General features: G+C 44.2%; 1 protein-coding gene across 3 annotated transcripts in view; it reads left to right on the top strand.

Moving 5' to 3' along the window:
- The window catches only part of dnah9 (dynein, axonemal, heavy chain 9), a 156,519-nt gene that overhangs the window by 31,001 nt on the left and 103,609 nt on the right, over window positions 1–21,909 (top strand). For all 3 annotated transcript variants that reach the window (XM_076033699.1, XM_076033698.1, XM_076033700.1), the window contains exons 28-34: window positions 287–413; window positions 940–1,092; window positions 1,615–1,740; window positions 7,068–7,307; window positions 9,242–9,402; window positions 17,458–17,614; window positions 19,199–19,303. In XM_076033699.1, the coding sequence (XP_075889814.1) occupies window positions 287–413; window positions 940–1,092; window positions 1,615–1,740; window positions 7,068–7,307; window positions 9,242–9,402; window positions 17,458–17,614; window positions 19,199–19,303 (1,069 nt within the window). The remainder of the gene's footprint in view (window positions 1–286; window positions 414–939; window positions 1,093–1,614; window positions 1,741–7,067; window positions 7,308–9,241; window positions 9,403–17,457; window positions 17,615–19,198; window positions 19,304–21,909) is intronic.

Below are 21,909 nucleotides of genomic sequence, written 5' to 3'. Positions count from 1 at the left end.
AGCGATCTCTCCCTCTGTTGTCAGGGTTTGTGCTCTGTGCACACACACACACACACACACACACACACACACACACACACACACACACACACACACACACACCAGAGGGTTTTCGACATGAAATTAACTTGATTTAAAGCATGTCCGAGCAGGGACCTGAAAAATGTCCTCTCCGTTTCCCCTGGTGGTGAATGTGTAACGACCTGTATGTGCCCTGTTGGATAGGTAGGTAAGTGCACACACACACGCACAGACACACACGCACTGACTGTGTGTTCCTCTCCAGGCTGTCCCTGTGTGAGAAGGCTCTGACGGAATACCTGGACACCAAGCGTCTGGCCTTCCCCCGCTTTTACTTTGTCTCCTCCGCTGATCTGCTGGACATCCTGTCTAATGGGACCAACCCACACCAGGTGGCTCTTCTAATCTTGCCCGAGGAAGAGAGCAATTAATTCCAACTTTCAGTCTTAATATTCAAGAACCCCCCCCCCACGCCACCCCAACCACCCCCTTTTCCCCCTCCTGTTAATGGCCAGTCGGTGAGCGCTCGACTTGCAGTACCCGCGCCCTCCACACAGGGGCACTGTCTCTCACAGTTTTCGCGGCCTGCCTCCCTCACCCCCTCCCTCCCTCCCTCCTCAGCCTCCACCGTCATCACGCTGCGGTTGTGCATTTCAACCTCAGAGAAATAAATCACGGTTAAGCACAAACTCGCCACTAAATCTCGCTGAGAGGAAGTTAGCAGGCATGCTGCAGAACACGGGTCCTGCCCCCACGTCTGTTTAAAAAACGAAACAAAACAAAACAAAAAAAAGCAGTAATGAATTGTTATTTATTTGCACGGCGACAAGGGGAAGGAAAAAAAAAAAAAAAAGAGCAGCGCCTTTTTGCGCGACGTGCTCGGCGCTGAGCTGAATGTGCTTGTGTCTGTTTGCGCAGGTCCAGAAGCATCTGTCCAAACTGTTTGACAACGTGGCCAAGATGCAGTTCGAGGCCGACGCAGAGGGGATTCCGACCAAGAGCGGCGTGGGCATGTACAGCAAGGAGGAGGAGTACGTCCCCTTCAGTCAGCCCTGCGACTGCACCGGCCAGGTAGAATTACAGCCGGAAGTGTTTCATCTCCCAAAATTCACTGTGAACCTGGGCGGTTAGGCCAACATCCATTACGCTCATTAGACCTCCCGTTGACATTGACACTGAGGCTGTGCTGAGATGAATGTGGCAGATACATGAGCCGATCCTCACACCTGCCCCCCTCTATTTTCCGCGGCAGAGGAAAAATATATACCTGGGTGAGATCTCACAAAGCCCACCACTCCAAAAAAAAAGAAAAAGAAAAAGAAAAAAAAAAAAAGACAAATGAAATTGAGTCCGTCACCGCCCCTGGGGCTTTTTGCATATCAAAGCCTTTAAATCCATTAAATTTCCATTACATCCCATAGTATTTGCCTGACTTCACTTCAACTCTAATGCTTATTAATGACCTCATTAGGGCCTATTGATAAGAGAGTCCTGGCAGAGCTCATGTGCCACACATTCCAATGTTTTTTTGTTTTTTTCCCCCCTTCGGCAATTTCGTTCTTGGGCCCGTCTCGCTCTCCGCGTGTGTAAAAGGTGGAGGTGTGGCTGAACCGGGTTCTGGACAGCATGCGCGCCACGGTGAGACACGAGATGACGGAGGCGGTGGCGGCCTACGAGGACAAACCCAGAGAGCAGTGGCTGTTTGACTACCCAGCTCAGGTAAATCCGGACGGATTTAGACGACAGCTTTCGCTCAGCCTGTCGTTCCCTCGACTGGCGTCCGTGCAGCATCGCAGCGATGCCACTCATAGATAATATTTCCACATCTGCTCTCGCTTTACACCAAGTGTTAGCGCATGCTTGCATGCAGACCTCTTAGTTTGCATGCACACACACATGCATGTGTGTGTGTGTGTGTTTATGCTGGTAAGTGTGCAACTGTGTAGTGGACTTACGTGCAAGAATGAGCACTTCACACCTTTCAGTAAATGCAACATTTGTTCTCAATTTTTCATAAAGCACTACTGTGTGTACACTTCTGTCAGGTAGCATCAGGCGTCATGGATGTTTGTGATGATTTTACAATATTGCCCTGCTCTGCGGTGCAGTGGTGTGCACTGTGGCCTCACATCAAGGAGGGTGTAGGTTTCCTCCTCTCTATATGGACTCAGCATGTACTTCCCAGGTTCTCCGACTCCCTCCCACCGTCCCAAGACACACACATTGGGTTTAAATTGTTTAGCACTAAATTGTCTAAATGGTCAGTGTTAGTGTGGATGGTAGTGTGTTGGTCCTGAGGTGAGCTGGCTAGTCTGGGTTAACCCCCTGTGGCTGTGAGTGCAGATTAAGTGGTGATAGATAATGGAAGGACTAGCTAATGTTAGCTAACCAGCTAATGTGCTCTAGCTAACGATGTATGAATTAGGCAGTGCAATGCTTGGTTTTGCACTCAGGAGTCACTTTGTTTGATACTCCAATTTAGCTGTCTACATTCCTAAACCTGCTGAAGTTCAAGCTTTGCTTTAGAATGGGAAAGAAAGTGCTGATCTCCTGGGATTTAACACGCAACCATCTCTAGTAAATATCCAGTGAGCCGCAGTTCTCTGGCTGTAAACATCTTGATGCTAGAGGTCAGAGGAAAACAGATGACAGAAATACAACAGCAACTCAAAAAACATGCATTACATCCAAGGTTTAGAGAAGAGCGTACGTGAATGCACAACACAACAAACCTCGAGGCACACAAGATCACACTGGGTGCTGCTCCCAGCAGTTAGGAACAGGAAGCTGAGGCTACAGTTTGCATCTTTCCCCCGAAAGCGGACAATGAAGCAATTCGAAAACATTCCCTTGTCTGATTAGTTACAATTTCTGCTTTAACGTGTGAATGGACAGGTACACATTTGGCAAAAGCAGCATTGAAACATGGATCCATTGTGCCTTGACGGAACAGTTTGAGCTGCTTTTGCTGGTGGTGTCATTTTGCATGCCTTTGTACATGTTGAGCGTCAGATTAAAAGTCCACAGTCTACCTGAGCTTTGTTGCTGAGCATGTCCAGCAGCAGCGCTTCAGGTCCTTGTCCCCCTACGACCACAATCTGACGGTCATCGTTAGTAGGATGAAGCACCATGACAAAGCTCCAGTCAACCCAAACTGCTTTCTTGAACATGTCAGTGAGTTCTCAGTACTGTACAATAGGCCCTGATTGTCACCATATCTCAATCCAATGGTGAGCCGTATGGGATCTGGTGGAGCAGGAGATTGGCATCATGGACGTGCTGCTGACACTCCTCCTGGAATTGCCTGATGCTATCATCAACAATATGGACCAAACTCGGTCTCCACGTCTTTGTCGAATGTACGTTGTATAGAATAAAGGGTTAAATCAGAAGAACAGGAAGGTCCATCCTAGCACTAGAACTCAATTAGGAAGAGTACAAAACAGCAAATGCGCGAGTTGGAAATATGTGTTTTTTGGAGAGCCCCAGTTAGACTCTGCAGATTGCTTTGAGTAGCCACGGAGAGTTTGGCCTGGAAGAGACAATGAATGTATCTCTGAGTGCGCGATAATGGAACCGCCGTGTGTCCCCACCTGGAAATGAAGATGACTTCCTGCAAGCACGTATTCGTAGTAGCTCTCAAGGAAACTACGTGCCTGACATGGCTGATGGTGTTTGGTGTTTCTTTCTTCTATTATTTATTACTATTTATTCTTCTAATAGTACACCAAGTACACGGATTGAAAAAGAAAGTTTATGTTTTTATGAAAACTCCAGTTGAGGAAACAATTACGCGGTGCCGAATAACCTTTTAAAGCAGCTGTGTGCTCCAAGGTATTTGATCCGAGTGTTTTTCTCGTGGATTGTAAATGAACACAAACAAATAAAAGCCAAAGTGAAGCCCGTCATAAATCAGTGACAGAAAAATAGTTGCTGAGAGCGAGATGTATCTGAGACACGGCGTATAGAAATCTGTATTCAGCCTCTGTGCATTCAGTGCGTTTCTAATGCAGAAGCTCATTATGCAGTCAGCTCCTGGACCGATAGTGGTGCTGCCCTCCAGACACTCTCCGTCGGTGAAGGAGAGGCTCACAGGAGCAGATCAGTGGTGGGATTTTGATGAGATCAGTGCGCTTGGAATAAAAATCGTCGTAAACCCAAAGTAAAAAAGAGAGAAAAAAAAAACATCTTCTATGACGTGATTCATCCAAGAAGAAGTCACGCTGCTGCTCCCAGGGCTAAGAAGATATGGGATTAGATTGAAACGGGTCTGAATATGGAGAGGAGACACACACACACACTCACACTCACACACACACACTCACACTCACACACACACACACTGTCAACTGTCTGAACAAATGACCAATTTACAGTCCAGTGATGACAAAGGTCACGTTCTAATCAATATAAAAACAAACTGCAACATCTGGGCTTTGTTTGCGTGGCGACGGTCCAACGTTGTCGTCATTAACCATCGGTTAACATTGTCACTTCGTCCTTGATAACCGGCGGCAAGGGGGGAAAAAAAAAGAAAGAAAGAAAAAAAAATGACAGTTGCAAAAAAGCGTGACCTTGGTACATAATCAGGCTGCGTTCACACGTCTCCTCCCATTAAGTGCGTCATCCTTCTGGCGATCGGTGTGAGATGCGCGGAGACGGCCGCACAAACTGTGTGAGGCTGTCAGTCTCCAGCCTCGCTGCGGTGACCGCCTCAGTGTTGAATGCACTGCATATGTATTGAAGGTATTTAAGTGAGTTATTTTGCCTCTTCTTTTTTTGTCCCCACAAGCATGTTCCAATGATATCACATCGACTGCAGTGTTGGCTAAAAATGACATGGAAAAGAGAGTCAACAGCATTGACTGGTGTATGGCGACACCCTATACCTGCTTTTACCATCTGGAGGGGAAAAAGAAATTATGAAAAGGAAAAAATAAATAAATAAATAAAAAATGGGAGCAGCAAATCCCTCCCTGGACTAGCAATTCAGACCATGTCTAATACGGTCACAGAATGTTGTGCAACACCAAAGATTCTTCTGAAGCCTGGTCAGTTTTGTTACACCGCTGTTAGTGACTTATGTCTATTTTTAAAAGTTACATCCTGAGGAGTGCGGAAAAGAGTCATAAATTAAGTGATGAGTCTGACTTGACACAGGTGTATAATTAGACGCTGCCTTTTAATCAATGTATTTCTCCTTCTGAATACAGCAGTTATAAAGAACCACCATAATTTACCTCCTGCACATACAATGAATTACAATAATGATATATTATCTCGTGAAAAGGTCTGATCTTTTTCTCTGTAATATGTTAATCATGATATAATCGCTACTTGATTGAAGTACATTGGTTTTCCAATTACATGGAGACACAGAAATACATCATGAAATGTATATGAATCAGGAACAATTAACTGATTATTGATTAATCAATTTTTAATTAACTGCCATCATTAATGTACCCAATTAAATTAAATGATTAGCAACTGATTTAAAATTTGACGGTTCTTCTGTGTTTTGTCAATGGGGGGTTAATTGTGATGGTTTGCCCACACAAGGGCGCCGTCACCTATGTCCTGAATGTGAACACTATTTGTAAGATGCCGGTGGCAAAGGCCCTGACACAAGTGAAAAATTACAAAATTGCATTTAGTTTAATTAGCGCTGACACACGCAGGGTAAATTCCACGTTGGGTTACGTTACTTTACGCTGAGTTGCGTTACGTTACGTTAAGTTGCGTTACGTTACATTACGTTTGAAGGTTGCGACCAATTTTTTATTGGTATTGACGTCCATTCTTTTGTCACTACATTTGCAATGCTGTTAAAATAAACTATTCTGCAACACTCTGAGCCAGACATTACTTCACTTGTTCGCGTACTTATTTGCATTGCTACCTGTTTGGATTGCTTTTGCAAAGTAAATTGTCCACAGGTATCCACACTTTTGTGTTCCTTACTTGTGACACATCCATAAACAAGCAAACAAACAAAACACGTCTGTAGTTGTTGTTTGAGTTTCAGTTAGACCGGCATACAAAAGTAACACAAAGCCATTCATTGACTGCGACACCTGTGTATATCGTCTCCCTCTCAATACAGTGACATCAGTGTAGGAACACACACAATGTCATTAACAGTGCAGCGATCACAGACAATATGGGATCACATGGTGCAGCTCGCAATCACCTAACATGAGGTGTTTAGTGATCTCGAGATCGATGGAACAGAACCATTACGAAACGCTCAAGAAAACAATCTTAAGAAAAGAAATCAATGCACGGGCATTGTAAATAAATGCACGTAGCTTCTAAGAATCCTGGAATACAAACTCTTTAACTAACTGAGTTTTCTGGGTTGTCTTATCTAACTTTCAGTGATAGGAACAGAACTGTCTTTCATCACTGCAAGCTTATTGCTGTGAGCTGCATAACATCAAGGTGACGTGAATGAAAGTGTTGTCGAAAGATTCTGGCCAGACGTTTTGAAAGCATCGCACACGGGAAAAAAAGGATTCAAAAAGTGATATCTGCCTCTTATCCTAAACTGAAGTCATCCTTGACTGCAGATGAAGTTTTGTGCGCTTTCATTTTTTTCCTCAGGAAAAATTAGATTAGAGAGATTATTTCCAAATTTCATGCTTAGATCCTTGCATGCTAATGACCGGAGCACATAGAACCTGCTCGGCCGCGTCTTTTGAAGCCGACTTTTCAGGCTTGATCAGCAAAAACTGTCATGGCCAACAAACTTTCTCTCTTAATCCAAAAGTTTTCTGTCTTGCTGATATGAAAAGGACTCTCTTATGCAGCAAATTGGGGTTTTATTTGTATTTTTTTTTCCCCACTGAAACATATGGACGCATACATATTCAGTAGTTGGCTCAGTTCATGCGGCACTTTCATTTTAGGATGCTTTTATTTCAATTGGATGGAAGTAAACGTCCGAGGAGCGAAAGCATGACTGGCCTCAAATGCAGAATCCGCCCAAATGCATTTCATCCACTATACAGCTGCTCAAGTTCATCCAACTTTTCCTCCATCAGGTGGCGTTGACCTGCACTCAGATCTGGTGGACATCTGACGTGGGTATGGCCTTCGCTCGCCTGGAGGAGGGCTATGACAGCTCCATGAAGGAGTACCACAGGAAGCAGGTGTCCCAGCTCAACACTCTCATCTCCATGCTGGTTGGTCAGCTCACGCCGGGCGACCGGCAGAAGGTCATGACCATCTGCACCATCGACGTCCACGCAAGGGACGTGGTGGCCAAGATGATTGGCCAGAAGGTAAGAAGGCAGGTCGTTCTCCAAGGAGCCCAGCGCTTGGCTCCACCCCAACAAGTTTTGGCTCAAACCCCTTTATCTCTTTTTGAGAGAGAAGGGTGTTTTGAAGTGTACAAGGTCTTTCATTCCAACATTTTTTTTATGGTCACTGTGAAGACATTGCATCTTGCAATCTTGTCTTATTGTTCTTTTCACATTGCAATATGATTTCTGTCTTTGCAAAAGGCAACAAAAAAGTTTTTTTTTCTGTTGTGGGAACTTGAGTTGTTGGAACACAAATCAAGCAAGGTGTCTTGGCTTCCTCCCCCATGAGATTTTGGGTCTCAGACATTTTTTTATTCCCTGCAATGTAACAATGTTTGTGCTGCCGTGGCAAGTAGCACTCAAAAACCCTCTTCCATACTAAAGTCTAGTTTAATCTTCAATCTTCCAAACTACCAGCAGTTTGATGTCGGCCGACATCTAACGGGGAGCATCGCATCTGATGTCATGTGAGTCTTCTACTCAAAGCTGCAGAAAGTCCAGCAGATAAATATTTTAAACACACAAAAAACATATGCAGCATTTGCACAAAGAATTAGATTGGAAATTGGAAAAAACTTAGCAGAGACGGCAGGCAAAATGCCCCTGCGTCCCTGCACTCTTGCACTGAGTGTTTCCTACCTGGGCTCTGGTGTGCCTCTCTCAAACCTCACACATATAGAAACTCTCCTCAAGAAAGTAGTGGAAGCAGCCGGCGCTGTCAGTGTTTTAAAAACATGCTGCATATGGATGAGGGCCGGAGGCTAACCTCCCTTTGTGTTACTACACCGCACTCCTGTGTGTACAATGTGAAGTGCACTTTATGTAACACTTTATTATTGGGCTGGACTGCATTGCTAATGTTGCACCGTACTGAAGTATTTATTGCCCAGTTGGGATCCGGTGAAGGGCAAGTCCTCATAGGATGCAGGTGCAGTGGTGCTGCATGCCAGAAAACTCCACAAAAACCTAATGTGGGGATATTTTGCTGCACTGCTGGAAAAAATCATGTTTTTTATTCATTTTTTTAAGGGTGTAATATTTCATCATTCATCGCTTTCATTGTTTCAAGGGTTGTGGGTAGCGAAGGCCACACATCTGTCCACATACAACAGATGGAATGTTTCCATTGTGTATGTTCCTCATGCCCGTCCAAGCACCTTCACATAAACGACAATTGAAAAGATGAGGCAAGCGAGTGATTGGGCACTGGTGCATTTTGGCGCCATTAGTCTTTTACCAGCCAGGCCTCTTAGTGTGAGCCAGGTCATTATGGAGGGAGAGCCTGAGAGACGCTGCTCATGATGGAGTACCATTTGGTCAGGCTCCTCCTCTCAGCGACCGCTGCCAGGGAATTAGACTCCGCCCATGCGACATCGCCGGCAACCCTGATCGGCTTGGCCCAGCGCGCGACAGAAAACAAAAAAAAAGCACCTGCCGCCGACTGCGCAGGTGTCAAACATCCTTAGATGTCGAAGGTCGCAGTCTCATGAGGAAGTGGAGGCGACGGCTCTGTACTTTCAGTGTTTTTTTAGCCGTTGTGACAATCGTCTCCTTGCGCTGCCCGATATTTCAAATAACGCCACCTGCAACGACAGGCTTCTTGGTGTGACACACTGAGCTGCAGGTGGTTGTGCTCAGACCTTGTGAGACACCAGCAAGATGGACATTGTCACTGCCGTTGGTTTCTGAAAAGCTGAAACATTTACTTGATCACACTTCGTTACATCCCCCAGTGATTCTCGAGCTCGTTCCCCTATGGGATGGGACAAATGCGGAAGGCAAGATTTGCATCCTTCCAGAGGAGTCAGTCCGTGGGTCTTTAACCTTTTGGCCTTTTTAACCATTGCATGTATTTCGCTGTGTTCATTGAAGAACCCAACTCAGGCTCTGCTCCGTCCGTTCTGACCCTGTAGGTGGAGAACTCGCAGGCCTTCGTGTGGCTCTCCCAGCTGAGGCACCGCTGGGACGACAAGGAGAAGCACTGTCTCGCCAACATTTGCGACGCACAGTTCCTCTACTGCTACGAATACCTGGGAAATACGCCGCGATTAGTCATCACTCCACTGACAGACAGGTACAGAGGCGCTGTTCTCGTTGCCGTTTAAACGCCGTGGTTACATGTCAGCTACAAGTACATGCAGCAGACACACTCTTAATACTCAACCATGGTCTAGAATTAGCATTAGAATCCAAAAATTACATTTCAATATTTAGCTGACAAACTCACTGTGACTTTCCTCCTATTACTGACATGATAGAAAGATCAGGCAGGGGTTAACTCAACACATTTTAAGGATGTGTGATATCAATTTTAGGTTCTGAATGAGCTTATGTTTTTGGTGCTAATTATATTTCAATCAACGTCAATACGTGCCTTTTTTTAGCGCTGACAATCTGAGCTGGTTGGGCACCGTGTACTGTTCTGAGATGGATGGTTGTTTGTTTGTCTCGGTGTTGGCCCTGTGATAAACTGGCAAACTGTCCGTTGCCTACTTAGATAGCTGGGACAGGCTCCAGTTCTCCACTACGGCCCTGAGTGCATGATAAGTGTTGAAAGAAAATGGATTTATGAATGGATATTCCTAGTGGCAATGCATAAACACAGTTCCGCTCTCAGTGGGTGAGGCAGGACGACTGTCATCAAAAAACACCCATATTTCTATGCATGCGGGCATGCATGCATGCAGAATATTAAGCATCGAAACATTAAGTAAACTGCATTAAGTAAAATGAAGCATCTCCCAAGTTCCTGTCATAAGGCCCAGCTGTTGTCAGCTGACAGCCTGCTGACTCCATCAGCGTTTCTTATCAGTCGCTGATCACAGCCATTCTCCCGCAATAGGTGGTCTATTAAAGTGTGATTCCATCATTCAGTGGTCTCTCCTGCAACACTGCTGCACTCATTACACTGCCGCTGCTAAAGGCCTGGCACCACCAGCTTCTGTCAGCCTCCACCTGCCAGGTCTGATTCTTGCAGGGCTGTGGAGTGGTTTGGGATTCACGGTGTGCTTCCGTTTAATTAAAAGGGACATTTAAAGTGAACTTTGTACAAAGTGATGGGAGAAAATGTCTCCGTTGGCTGGGCAAGAAAAAAAAAATGAGTGTTGTCAGAAGCCGGTGGTTTGCACACTTGGCAGTTAGTAACACGCTAGCGGTATTTTGGTATAGGATCGCAGGTTGTTTACCCACTACTCTGCCATGTCAGCCAATCAGGATGATTGCAAATGTTTGTCCCTGCCATTGTGTTTAATGCCTCAAAAAAATATTTATCTGGGAAGTTGAATTTTTTTTCAAGTGATTCTACTTCTACTTATGTTTATCACTCTGTGCTTATTTCTTTCTCATAATTTTGAGTCATTGCTTTTAATATGACCATTTTTGTCATCTTGGCACAACATTTTATTCCTGCCGCTTGGGCTTTTCCAATAAAAAACACTGAAGCGATGGGTTTATTTAAAATTAACTAGCAGAGAAATGTTTAGGTTTTCTCTTTAGTGTTAATAATAATAAAAGCAAATCTTTCTGGCCTATAGCTATCTTGACTCAAACACATTTTCTCATTATTTGATTGTTGCGTACTTGAAGGAAAGCAGCTGACCCCGTTCCGTCAATAGAATCAAAGATTTCCCCAGTTTTTAATGCTGCGACAAGAAGGTTATAGGTTTTTTTTCATCCCAGGATCTTTTTCTGTGGAGTTTGTATGTTCCCCCTGTGTTCGTCTGGGTTCTTTCCGGGTACTCCTCCCACAGCCCGCAGGCATGGACATCACATCATAACTAGCAGTTGGTTGTAGGTGTGAGTGTGAATGTTTGTAAGTCTCTCTTTGTGGTCGTCCTATGATAAACTGGTGAACTCTACTGGCATAGGCTGCAGCACCATGCAGACCCTGATTGCAGAAGAAGCACAAATAGAATATAGATACATTGATGGATAGGTAGACAGGCGTTGCTGTGAGTATTTCTTTGTGGTCTCTTAACATTATGCATGTTGGATGACAGGAAAAAGCAACATATTCCACATTACCAAAAAGACTGAGAGCGTGGACACATTGAGAGACACTGGAATTGACATCGCCCAAGACATTGATTCCCACTGAGCCTGGTGCTCGTGCTTGTTAAGCTTCTTTGGGTAAGGGGTTAAACGAATGGTCAGATAGCCAAGGGCCATGCTGACCACACCACTCCTTGAAAAGGTTAAGTGAAAAGTATGAATCTTGAGCAGAGTGTCCTTCACAGCCTCATCAATATGCATTTGCATCACGGCGACTCTGATCCATTAGAGGTACATCCAAATCCATCTGGGTTGCAGAAAGAAATTATCTTTTTTTTCCCCCTCTTGCAGTGACGAACAAGATTCACGGAAATGTGAGCTTTTCACCTAATAATAACTATCATGCACATTCTAATCATCTCCATTTGATTCATTATGTACACCTACCACGAGCAAAAAAACATCGACACACATTTTAGAGCTTCCTCAGCTTGGGCACTTTGCACCCGCAGCTTGTTTGTTCAGGTGCACATGTTTCTGCAGGATTCATGATAAAGTTTTTGAATACGCAGCGATGAATCCCCACCACCCAGAGCCCTTTGGCAAACTGCGGCATTTGACTGAGTGGTGGTGTGTTTTTTTTTGTTTTTTTTTCTTCTTCCCCAGGCTGACCTGTATTCCCTTTGAAGCCTGAACAAACAGAAAACAATGGGCTTTGATGGGCGGATCAACGTCCGTGTAGCAGGACTTCACCATCTGGTGCATGCCCTCGCTGCGACACACACCGTTTGCCACCGGCTTTCATTTCCACAATGGACCGCAGACCAAGAGGAGCTGCGTGTCACATCTTTTCACCCACTCGTTAGAGGGAAAACGCCAGAGTCATGCTCGCACCTCCACACCAAGGTGACCAAAATAAAGAGCAGACCCATGGCGACAAATTAGCTCCCCGATAGCTTCAAAATGATAGCCCCTTTGACGTGTTTTTACATTACGCACGTGGTAAAGTATAGCGCCGGGCTCACCTGAAGGAGGAAATAATTCTCTCGTTCACCGGGATTGAAGGCACAATTATTGAAATTGTGCCTATTAGCAACCGCAATCCAAAGTGCTTCACACGAAAGATTAAAAGGCATTAAAGCAAGATAAGAAGCGTGAGGCAAAGACATTAAGATAATTATGATTCAGGTACCCTCCACTCAAAAGTGCTTTCATTCCATTTATGTATCCCAAAGTGTTTTAGCTACACTGTGCTGACTTAATTCCAGTCAAATTTATTTCCTGATGAAGGGGGTGTCTGGGCAGTACCTGGGCACCTTCAGGCAGCCCATGATCTACTTTTGGTTTTGAGGATTTTCTTCAATGAACAAGTTTTAAAGCAGGCGACACTGTGCAAAGTCAAAAGCAATTTTGGGATTTCAGCGTCTCGCTCACAATTCGGAATGCTCGAGGCAGTGACAGGGGGATCCAGCTGGTAACTGCTGGACGACGAATTTGCCACAGCGAACCTCCCGCTAAAACAGCCTTCACTGACGTCAGATCCAGCCACGTCCCGACTGTGAGGCTGCTGGTGGGCGCCGTCGGCTCCTCAGCCTGATGTTTTATTTAATAATGGGTACCATTAGGCAAAATGCCTGCCTGCTTTTCTAGATGGCTGTGATAAACAGTTTCAAGATTGGTTTTATGGGGCAGAGTTGAAAAGACTTTCCGGTTGTTTGCCCAGGGACAAATCAGTCAGTGGGGATCAAACAGGCATTTGTCCTCTAGACCAAAGCTGGTTTAGGAATACCAAAACTTGGCCAATAACAATTTGTTTCAAGTGAAAAGATTACATTTGTTGACACAGGTTGCTTAAAGGCCAAAATTATATCAGTTTTCAGATCTTGGACTTAATTTGACTTGGTAATTGAGGGTTTGATCCTCTAGCAGGTCACAATGATAATCCAGCCTCAAGGGGGCGCTCCTAAGTGTCCTCCTAGTGCCCAACTCTGAATAAGTGCAAGGGTTGTGTCAGGAAGGGCGGCCAAGATAATATATATCAAACTAACACCAACTTATACCAAAGTAATCATGCCAATATATTCACTGTATCGACCCCTGGAGGGGTCAAAAAGCTTTTCAGTTCTTTGACTTCATTTCACACGTCACTGCAGCAGCCTTGGGCAGACTATTACTCAGAAAAAGCAGATCTCCAGATAAGAGCATACTTAGCCATCTGTTTACAGCCTCCCCCCACTCTGGTACACCTTCCACATTGTGGTGGGTTTCAGGAGTACAGAAACAGGGTATAGCTGTGAGGTGAGACGGTATCACAGTGCTGAACAAACACCTGGCTTGGGATAATGTGACTAACCTGGGGCACTCGCAGTCAGTCGTGTAGCGGAGCCCTTTGTGACATCACAAAATCACAACAATGTTTCTTAGGGCTGCCCGTTTTATCGCAGTCATTTCCCAGAAGTCTGGTGTTGATTTCGAGACGCGTGCAATTAAAAGTGAAAGTGAAGTTTGTGTAATGTGGGACCATTAAGGTTGACTGCCGTCAGTGTGGGCCAGTCGACTTCAGCAGCGGCGTAATTAGTCTCGAGGATTGTGCTCGCTAGTCCGCGCCATAATGCGAAATGTCACAGGCCTTTTATTCGGCTGGCACAGTGCAGAAATTAGCGACAGGGTGTGACACGGACATACTGATATTTATATATCGCTGTTTCTTTCCAAACGCCATCATAAAACAAGTCACCTTGCGACAGCTCAGCACCCCTCTCCCACCCCTAAACCCCCTCCCCACCTCTCGTCTCCTCTCTGGCTTGAGTTATCCCTTCCCGCACATCCTCATCCGGCCTCGCAGGCGAGCCTCTTTGCGAGACTTTTGCCAATATTTCAAATGAAAGCCATAAAGCCTGTTGGCAGCGCTACGTGGATGATACACTGTATACAGATGGGACCATTTGTCTTCTGTTCTCTCCTCTGCCTGTTCCAAGACTCTCCCCTCCAATACATCATCTGCTAACCGGCAGCTCATTAAAATCATTGCCGTATTGATATTCCGGACAAATCTTTTGCCTTTATTGGCCTGATCAATAAAGTCCTGATTGCCTCCGTCACTGCTTGCCGCTCGTCTATTGATACTTGCTGCGCCTGCTGTGTGTCGGCGGTGACGGGTTGCGCGGCGAGAAGCAATCGCCGGTGCAGCTAATCAGCCCATGTGATAATCAAAGCACAGCAGCAGACTGCATTATCATATAAAGAGGTTATGCGTGATGACGGGCTGAGCTGACACCCAGTTAGTTGTCAGCGCGCGGTTCCAAGCTTGTGTCAGCTCAGGATTTGGCACTTGTGATGTTTACGCTTGCGTGCAGTTCTGTGTCACGCTGCTGCAGAAGCGATTTCTTTTTTTATTTTATTAATTTTATTATTTTATTTTAATATCATTATGAATGTATATATATATGTGTATATATATATATATATATATATATAAATACATATATATATTTATATATATATATATATATATATATATATATATATATATATATATATATACATATACATATATATATATATATATATATATATATATATATATATATATATATATGTATATATACATATATATACATATGTATGTATATATTCATACTCATATATGTATATATATATAAATATATATACTCATGTATATATATTTGCGGGAGGTAAGGTAGGGATGCTGCTGTTATTAAAAGTCAATCTGGAAGATTTTACGGGGGCAGCTTTACAGAGAGCTTTGAAGAAGGTGGAGCCGGGGCCGAGCTCATGTTAGTTGTTGCTTGTGATGTCAAAATGAGATGCATCACTGCTGAGTTAAGAGAGAGACTGTGAGTAACAGCAAATGTAGCCTTCATTCAGGTTTTTTTTGTCATGTCCATTGACAATGTGCACTGTGTTGCAGACTTTACGTAGTAGTTGGTAAGTGGTGTCTCTTCAGGTTGATCATGTGCTCCAAATGTGTGATGATGTTGATGAGTGTTGCGGTGGTAAGGATCAACTATGGACCTGTGTCAGATGGCATTTTTTTTATTGTCTTGAACCACTGATTATTCAGTGACATGGTGGTGCGGTGTTTAGCAAAGTCGCTGTGCAATAATTATTCAAATCTTGAGGCCTTTCTGTGGGGAGTCTGCATGTTTTTCTGCGTGGGTTCTCGCCAGGTAGTTCAGCTTCCTCCCAAAGACGTGCGCATTAGGCTAATAAGGATTCCAAATTGTCTGTCAGTGAGTGAGTGTTTGTTGTTGTCTTCCATTCTGTGACCCTGTAATGAACTTGACTAGTCCAGGGAGGACCCCCACCATTACCCTAAGACAGCTGCAATAGGCTCCAGTACTCCTACATGGGTGGAACTGGATGAATGGGTGCTGTGGATATTTAGCTCCTTGTGAACCATCATGTGTATTATAAACTTAAACACTGGCTGCCTCGAATGATGGACGCTGATTAATAAAAGTGTATACTGGCAGTACAATGGAAGTAATTTGGTTTCCTCCCCATAGAAGGGTTCTCATTCATATATAAGAATATACATAGCTCGAGGGTCTTGCTCCCAGTTAATTGCCATCTTGCACCCCCATATTTCTACTAAGCCTGGGGTGGACAATCCAGCCCGCCTGACAGCGTGTTTCGTAATTAGGTTGACTGCTCATGTTCTTAAATAAACCAACAAAGAAGAAGGTGGATGAGGTGTCGAGGTATGTGTGTGTGTGCAGGCAACCGTAGTTCACTGGCAAGCTTGGGAGAGAGAGGGCGAGCGAATGAACGCTGCAAATGTAAATTCTGTAAATTCTGACCACTAGACGGCAGAATTGTTCACACTGTACCTTTAAGCAAGTACGATACTCAAAGATCTAAGATCAGATCTTTGGGGAACTCCATAAGTTATTCCCCCACTTTAGCTGTGTCGTCATGCATCGAGGTGGTAAAACCACTGTCTTGTTGTCTGAGTTGTTGTTGAACAGCGTTTGCCATGAGTTACAATGAGTGTGCGTTTCATTTTATCAGAAACAGTTTCAAACAAACTGTGCTTCACAGCTGAACATATAATAATGGGAAATTGAATTATATTAATTATTAAGAAACAAATTAAACAAACAGATCTTATGATTGTGCATTGTTTTTGTTCCAAAGATACCAACATGCCTGCCAACAGTTAGCCAGTAGCTAACGGGGCCGCCTCTTGCTGCTCAAGTGTCTTTTGTCAAGGCAGCACAGACGTCCAGTTTGATAAGACGGTGTGTCTCTCTGTGCAGCCTTAAGGCAGAGCTCATCTCTGCTGAACCAGGTAAAAGTACTTAACATGCACAAATATGCATAAGCCGTATCTATGTGCGTCAGAATAAGGATGTGTGGCAGACATGCGATGGAAGGCCACACAAAGTTAAATACAAGGTTTATAATAAATACAAGCGTTTGAGTATGAAAAGCACAACTTTGGGAAATGTACTCAGATTACAAAGAATCATACAATTTTTTGCACTCACTCAAAATTCACAACCATTAGGCATCATCATTATTATTTTCTGAGGAAAGTGGAGGCAGGCTCCTCGTCAATTTTAAAACTCTGTAAACCACTGCAGTTTTACTAGCGAATAACTTTCATTATTAAGTAGAGTAATAAAATATGGTATAAAATCCTCTGTGGTTCCCTCAGATATATATTTTTTTAATATAGTGTTTTAAAGTGAAAGTGTTTCAGTGTTGTCAAGTGAGCTGTTCAGGTGCAGTATTCAACACTTTTTTTGCCTTCCTGGGTGGTGTAAGTAGACGTTATAACCACTGATTTTCCAATATTGGAAAATCATTCATCATTTAGTTGGTCTGAACTGCTGGATTGTTTGTTTCAATTTAAGCAAAGCACACATCACAATGTTTCTGCCTGAATCTTTCTGGGATAGCTTAGGTAGCTAAGCTGTTTGCTAACTTCTTTAGTCGAGCACTTGCTAGCATGCTAACCTCTGCTACATTTGTGACGATAAGCTGTTGACACAGTGAGGATGAATGGCCCTGAGATGAATTAAAATCAGTCTGGAACATTCATTCATTCAGTCACTCTGACTCTCCCAGTCTCCTCACTAACTACCCCTTCACCTTGTTTTACCTCATGAAGATGCTACATCACGCTGACGCAGTCCCTCCACCTCACCATGAGCGGAGCTCCGGCAGGTCCCGCAGGCACAGGGAAGACAGAGACCACCAAAGACCTGGGCCGAGCCCTGGGCATCATGGTCTACGTATTCAACTGCTCCGAGCAGATGGACTACAAGGTGAGCGAGTCCGCGTCGCTGCTGCGTGACTTTGAACATCCCACCTTCATGGTCACGCCTCTTTTCATCCTCGCCTTTGTCAGCGCTACGCCAGACATTCGCTATTAAAGTTGCCCCCCCTCACCACCCGCCACCCCTTCTCCTTTTTAAGCGCTTCTCTTTTCATCTCTTGCCTTTTCATCTCACATTTGCCTGCCGCCTCCTCGGGAAGATGAGCTGATTAGCTCAAAATCCTGATTGTTATTTCTGTGCCAAACCAAAAAAAAAAAAAAAAAAAAAAATGCCCTCGTCGTACCCCGACTTGCATCAATATATATGTGCCTGTCTTGTTGCCCCCCGCCCCCAACACCCTCCCCACTCCACACACAAACACACTAAAATCACTTTCTGCATATGGACTGCCAAAGGGAAACATATACATAATTTTGTGCTGCGGCTTTACGGGGGCATCGTTACCACACAGAGGCGTACAGGACCCGCGGCTACACACATGGCAGCAAGGTGCCAGCGAGAGGTGCTAATATACTCCGGGAGGAGCGGCGGCTGCTCAGCCCCCCGTGCTGTTTCTCATACTCTGGCACACATATGCTCACAACCACACACACACACACACACACACACACACAAGTTGAATCAATCCTCCAGTCAGCTCCGGTTTGCGTCAGAGCTTTTGCTCTGCCCTGTAATTGGAGAGAAAAGTCAGCTGCCGCCTGCTTCATCCCGGTCCAGCTCGTCCTCTGGAGGTTTCTTCACCTCTTCGGTTCTGGCGGAACTGTAAAATGTGGGTGGAAGACATTTTAGCCTTCTTCGTCTTGTTTTTTTCATCAACGTCAGACCTAGTTAACGTTCCACACCTCGTCATTGCTTTCCTGCTTTCCTGTTTTTATGTGCCTTCTGTTTAACTGACAAAAAAAAAAGAAAAAAATGGCCGGCAACAATCGAGTGGAGTATCAGGGCTTCCAGGATCAAAACACAAACGCATTTCCACGATGTCTTCTTTAGTGCCTATGATCATACTGAAAAAGGTGTAATTATATAATCCTACTATACTATATACTAAAACTCTCTCTTTTCTAGCCTGATTTAACAAATCATCAAGTAAAAAAAAAACAATATAGAAAGAAAACATCACAAAGAATAAAAGTGAGAAAGAGGCATGACAGGGAAGGAAGTTTTCAACTGAGTCATAACATAAAATGCAAGTGGGAGTCCTATCCCCCTGCAGCATGCACCAACCTTATAATGACTCTTATATACAAGAGCTGCAGAAAAAGACCAAATTTACTCTTTTCTTTAAGACCTAAGTATTGGCAACAGTGACAAGATAAACAGTGCCTTACTGACTGAAATAATGAAGGAATAGAGTTGGAAATACTTCTTCTGTCTAATAGGCCTCATGTCAGTCTGGCCACACGCATTATCAGTCGGTTGGACGGTCAGATTACGGTTCCCTATGGTGAAGCCGCCTGTCTGGCCTCTCTGTTCTGCTATGTCTTCATCAACACCCCCCCCCGCTCCCCCACCACCATCCCCACCACCACCACCCACCCTCTTCTTTTTTTTTTTCTCTCTTCATCCAACCAGTCGTGTGGAAACATCTACAAAGGCCTGGCGCAGACGGGCGCTTGGGGCTGCTTCGACGAGTTCAACAGGATCTCGGTGGAGGTGCTGTCTGTGGTGGCGGTGCAGGTACGGAATCCGCATCATCGTTTGTCTGTCCGCGGGTGACAGGTTTATTTGCCAGACGCGGCCTAATGATCAGTCTAAGTTATGCTAATTAGACAAGAGCGGCGGCAAAGGAGATGAAATACAACTTTTCCACCGCCATCCGTCTTCACGCGGACAAGTCAGAGTGCCACGGTAATTTTGGCGAGGGGAACGATGACAGTAACTTTTGTTTAAGTGTTTATTTATTTATTTATTTATTTATTTTCAGATTTGCTTGCTGATTTTTTTTTTCTCTAACTGGTGAATTGTAGTTGGTAAAGACGTCATAGATGGCTATTCATCACACACCGCAGTGGTAATGCCTAATTAAAATGTGCTGGCATAGTGGGCAGCATGTTAGCTCGCTTGTGGAGACGTGCATTAGCAACGTCATTATGCTGATCCTGCAGGTGTGGGTAAGTGTGCTTATTGTCATCATCATCATCATCGTCGTCATCATCATCATTTTTCCTCACCTAACCCAGATGCTCTCAAATGCGACCAGAGGTTTCTTGTAGTGGATGAACCAAATGGCACCGATGTTTCTTCGATATCTCAGCTTGATGAACTTGAGTCATCGAGGGGAACTGGCTCATCACAGTGCAACATGTTGCAACACTACAAAGCATACCTGCCACCAGCAAAAAAAAAAAAAAAAATGGTCAAATGTAGCCAACTGTATAAATTTCCCAACTCCAGTTTCACCTCCCAGACACAACACGGACATATAGAGTTCAGGCCAGCAAGAATAACTGAGGCAAAAGCAAATAGAAATGTTTTCACACGGTGACCCAGGAGGTTTAACAAGCAAGTTCAAACACCTGGCCATTTTCCCATCCCTGCTTCCTCATGCACTCAGGGGGTTGGCAGCTATCTCGGCTATCAGAGAGCCAGGGCAAGTAATGGCAGGGCCAACATATAGTGACAAACAAGCATTCATATCCACGGACAATTTACAGTCACCGGCTCAACTAACTTGTGCAGGGGTTTTGGGAGAGAACCCGGAATTAGCTTAGAAAATGCATGCCCAAAAAATGCAGTGGTGGGCCGTGTGAGTCAGCCAGGTCTTCTCTGCTGGCCTGACCATACTTAGAAAAGGGTGCATTTCCCCGTAAATACGACAATAAAGTTCTTCTCCATAGTCTATAGTCTAGAATCTATGACTGGGATGTCACTTTGAAACTGGAAATGAACACCCTCATCATTTAAAAATGATGAGGGTGATTTTTTTAAATCTATTTTTATGTGATAAAATAGATAAAATGAAGTAGGCAATAAATTAACACTTTTAGAGCCAATTAGAAATATGCATGATTGATAGATAGATAGAGAATTCCTGCAGGCATTAATATGAGAGCAACTTCTGTTTGTGTATTCTCACTAAATTCATCTGGAAATTAAACATTATTTAAAGAGAAAATTTAAAAAAATTGAGTCACAGAAAAAATAATCAGCGGCAGAAGTAAACAAGCCCTTCATCATACCAGGAAAGTGCAAATTGCTTCGGCTCCAGGACTAATCCGCCAAGGCTGCACCTTTTGCTCTGCAGAGCTTCTTCATAATTGGAGCCTCCTCTGATCTCATTTGAGAGTCGGGGCTGGGAAAAACAACAAAAAAGAGAGAGAGAGAGAGAGAGAGAGAGAGAGAGAGAGAGAGAGAGAGAGAGAGGGCTTCTTTTTCTGCTCTCCCGTCGAGATGGCCATGATGCTACACATCTCACCGTGCTGCCGGCAAAAAAATAAAACTTCACGCCATGAGAGGATGCACATAATTGAGCAAAATTAGTATTTGCTTGGCGTTTCTTAATCACACGCTCACAAAATGATTTGAGCTGCTCAATTATTTGTGTTTGTATATAGGAGCTCACCCAGCCACCCATCCATAAGAATCACAGACTTTGACCAAACACTCCTGTTTGGAGGAGTTTTTCCAAAGATGTTACCATTATTCATTCAGGGTGGCGGTAAATTTTTAATCTGCTGAGGGAAAAGGTGACGTTCAAAAAGTAAAACACACACAAACAAGGAGAACACGCACTTGCATCCAGACAGCAGTTATCATGTTGACACAATAACAGTGTTATAATGATCTGCAGCCGCCTCCCTGATGGCTCATAATGCTGCCGGGAAAAGATTCACACTGTCCCTGTTATGTTGTGCGAATGAGCACGAGAAGGACAAACAAGCCTTTGAGCCTCAAGGACTTTCAATCCGTAACAATGACCATTTGCAATGATAAGAAATGTTTCTCCTTAAGATTTCTCCTTTTTGATGAGGGAGTGCAAGCAAGTCTCCTGCTTCCGTGAACCAATAAAAGAAGCTTTTACTGCGACTCCAAGTTGCAAACTTCATTTCCCCACTCGAGTTGGAAATGAGATGAAGTCGTCACTTTTGTCTGTCAGCGCGCTAAACAGGTTTGTGAGGCAAACCGGCCTAACCATCAGTCCAAGTTATGCTAATTAGACAAGTGGGTCCAAATTAAACCAAATACAACCTTTCATCAGCAGCCAGATAAACTGTCAACAAGTCTAGCCTTATTTTTTGCATGATTCAGATTAGCTTTCGTATTTTCATTTTGCTACGCGTGCT

Source organism: Nelusetta ayraudi, unplaced genomic scaffold (genome assembly GCF_046127955.1).
Source record: "Nelusetta ayraudi isolate G7.1 ecotype Tasmania unplaced genomic scaffold, CSIRO-AGI_Nayr_v1 ptg000042l, whole genome shotgun sequence".
In the NCBI taxonomy this organism is placed as follows: Eukaryota; Metazoa; Chordata; class Actinopteri; order Tetraodontiformes; family Monacanthidae; genus Nelusetta; species Nelusetta ayraudi.
This window is presented reverse-complemented; position numbering and strand designations above follow the sequence as displayed.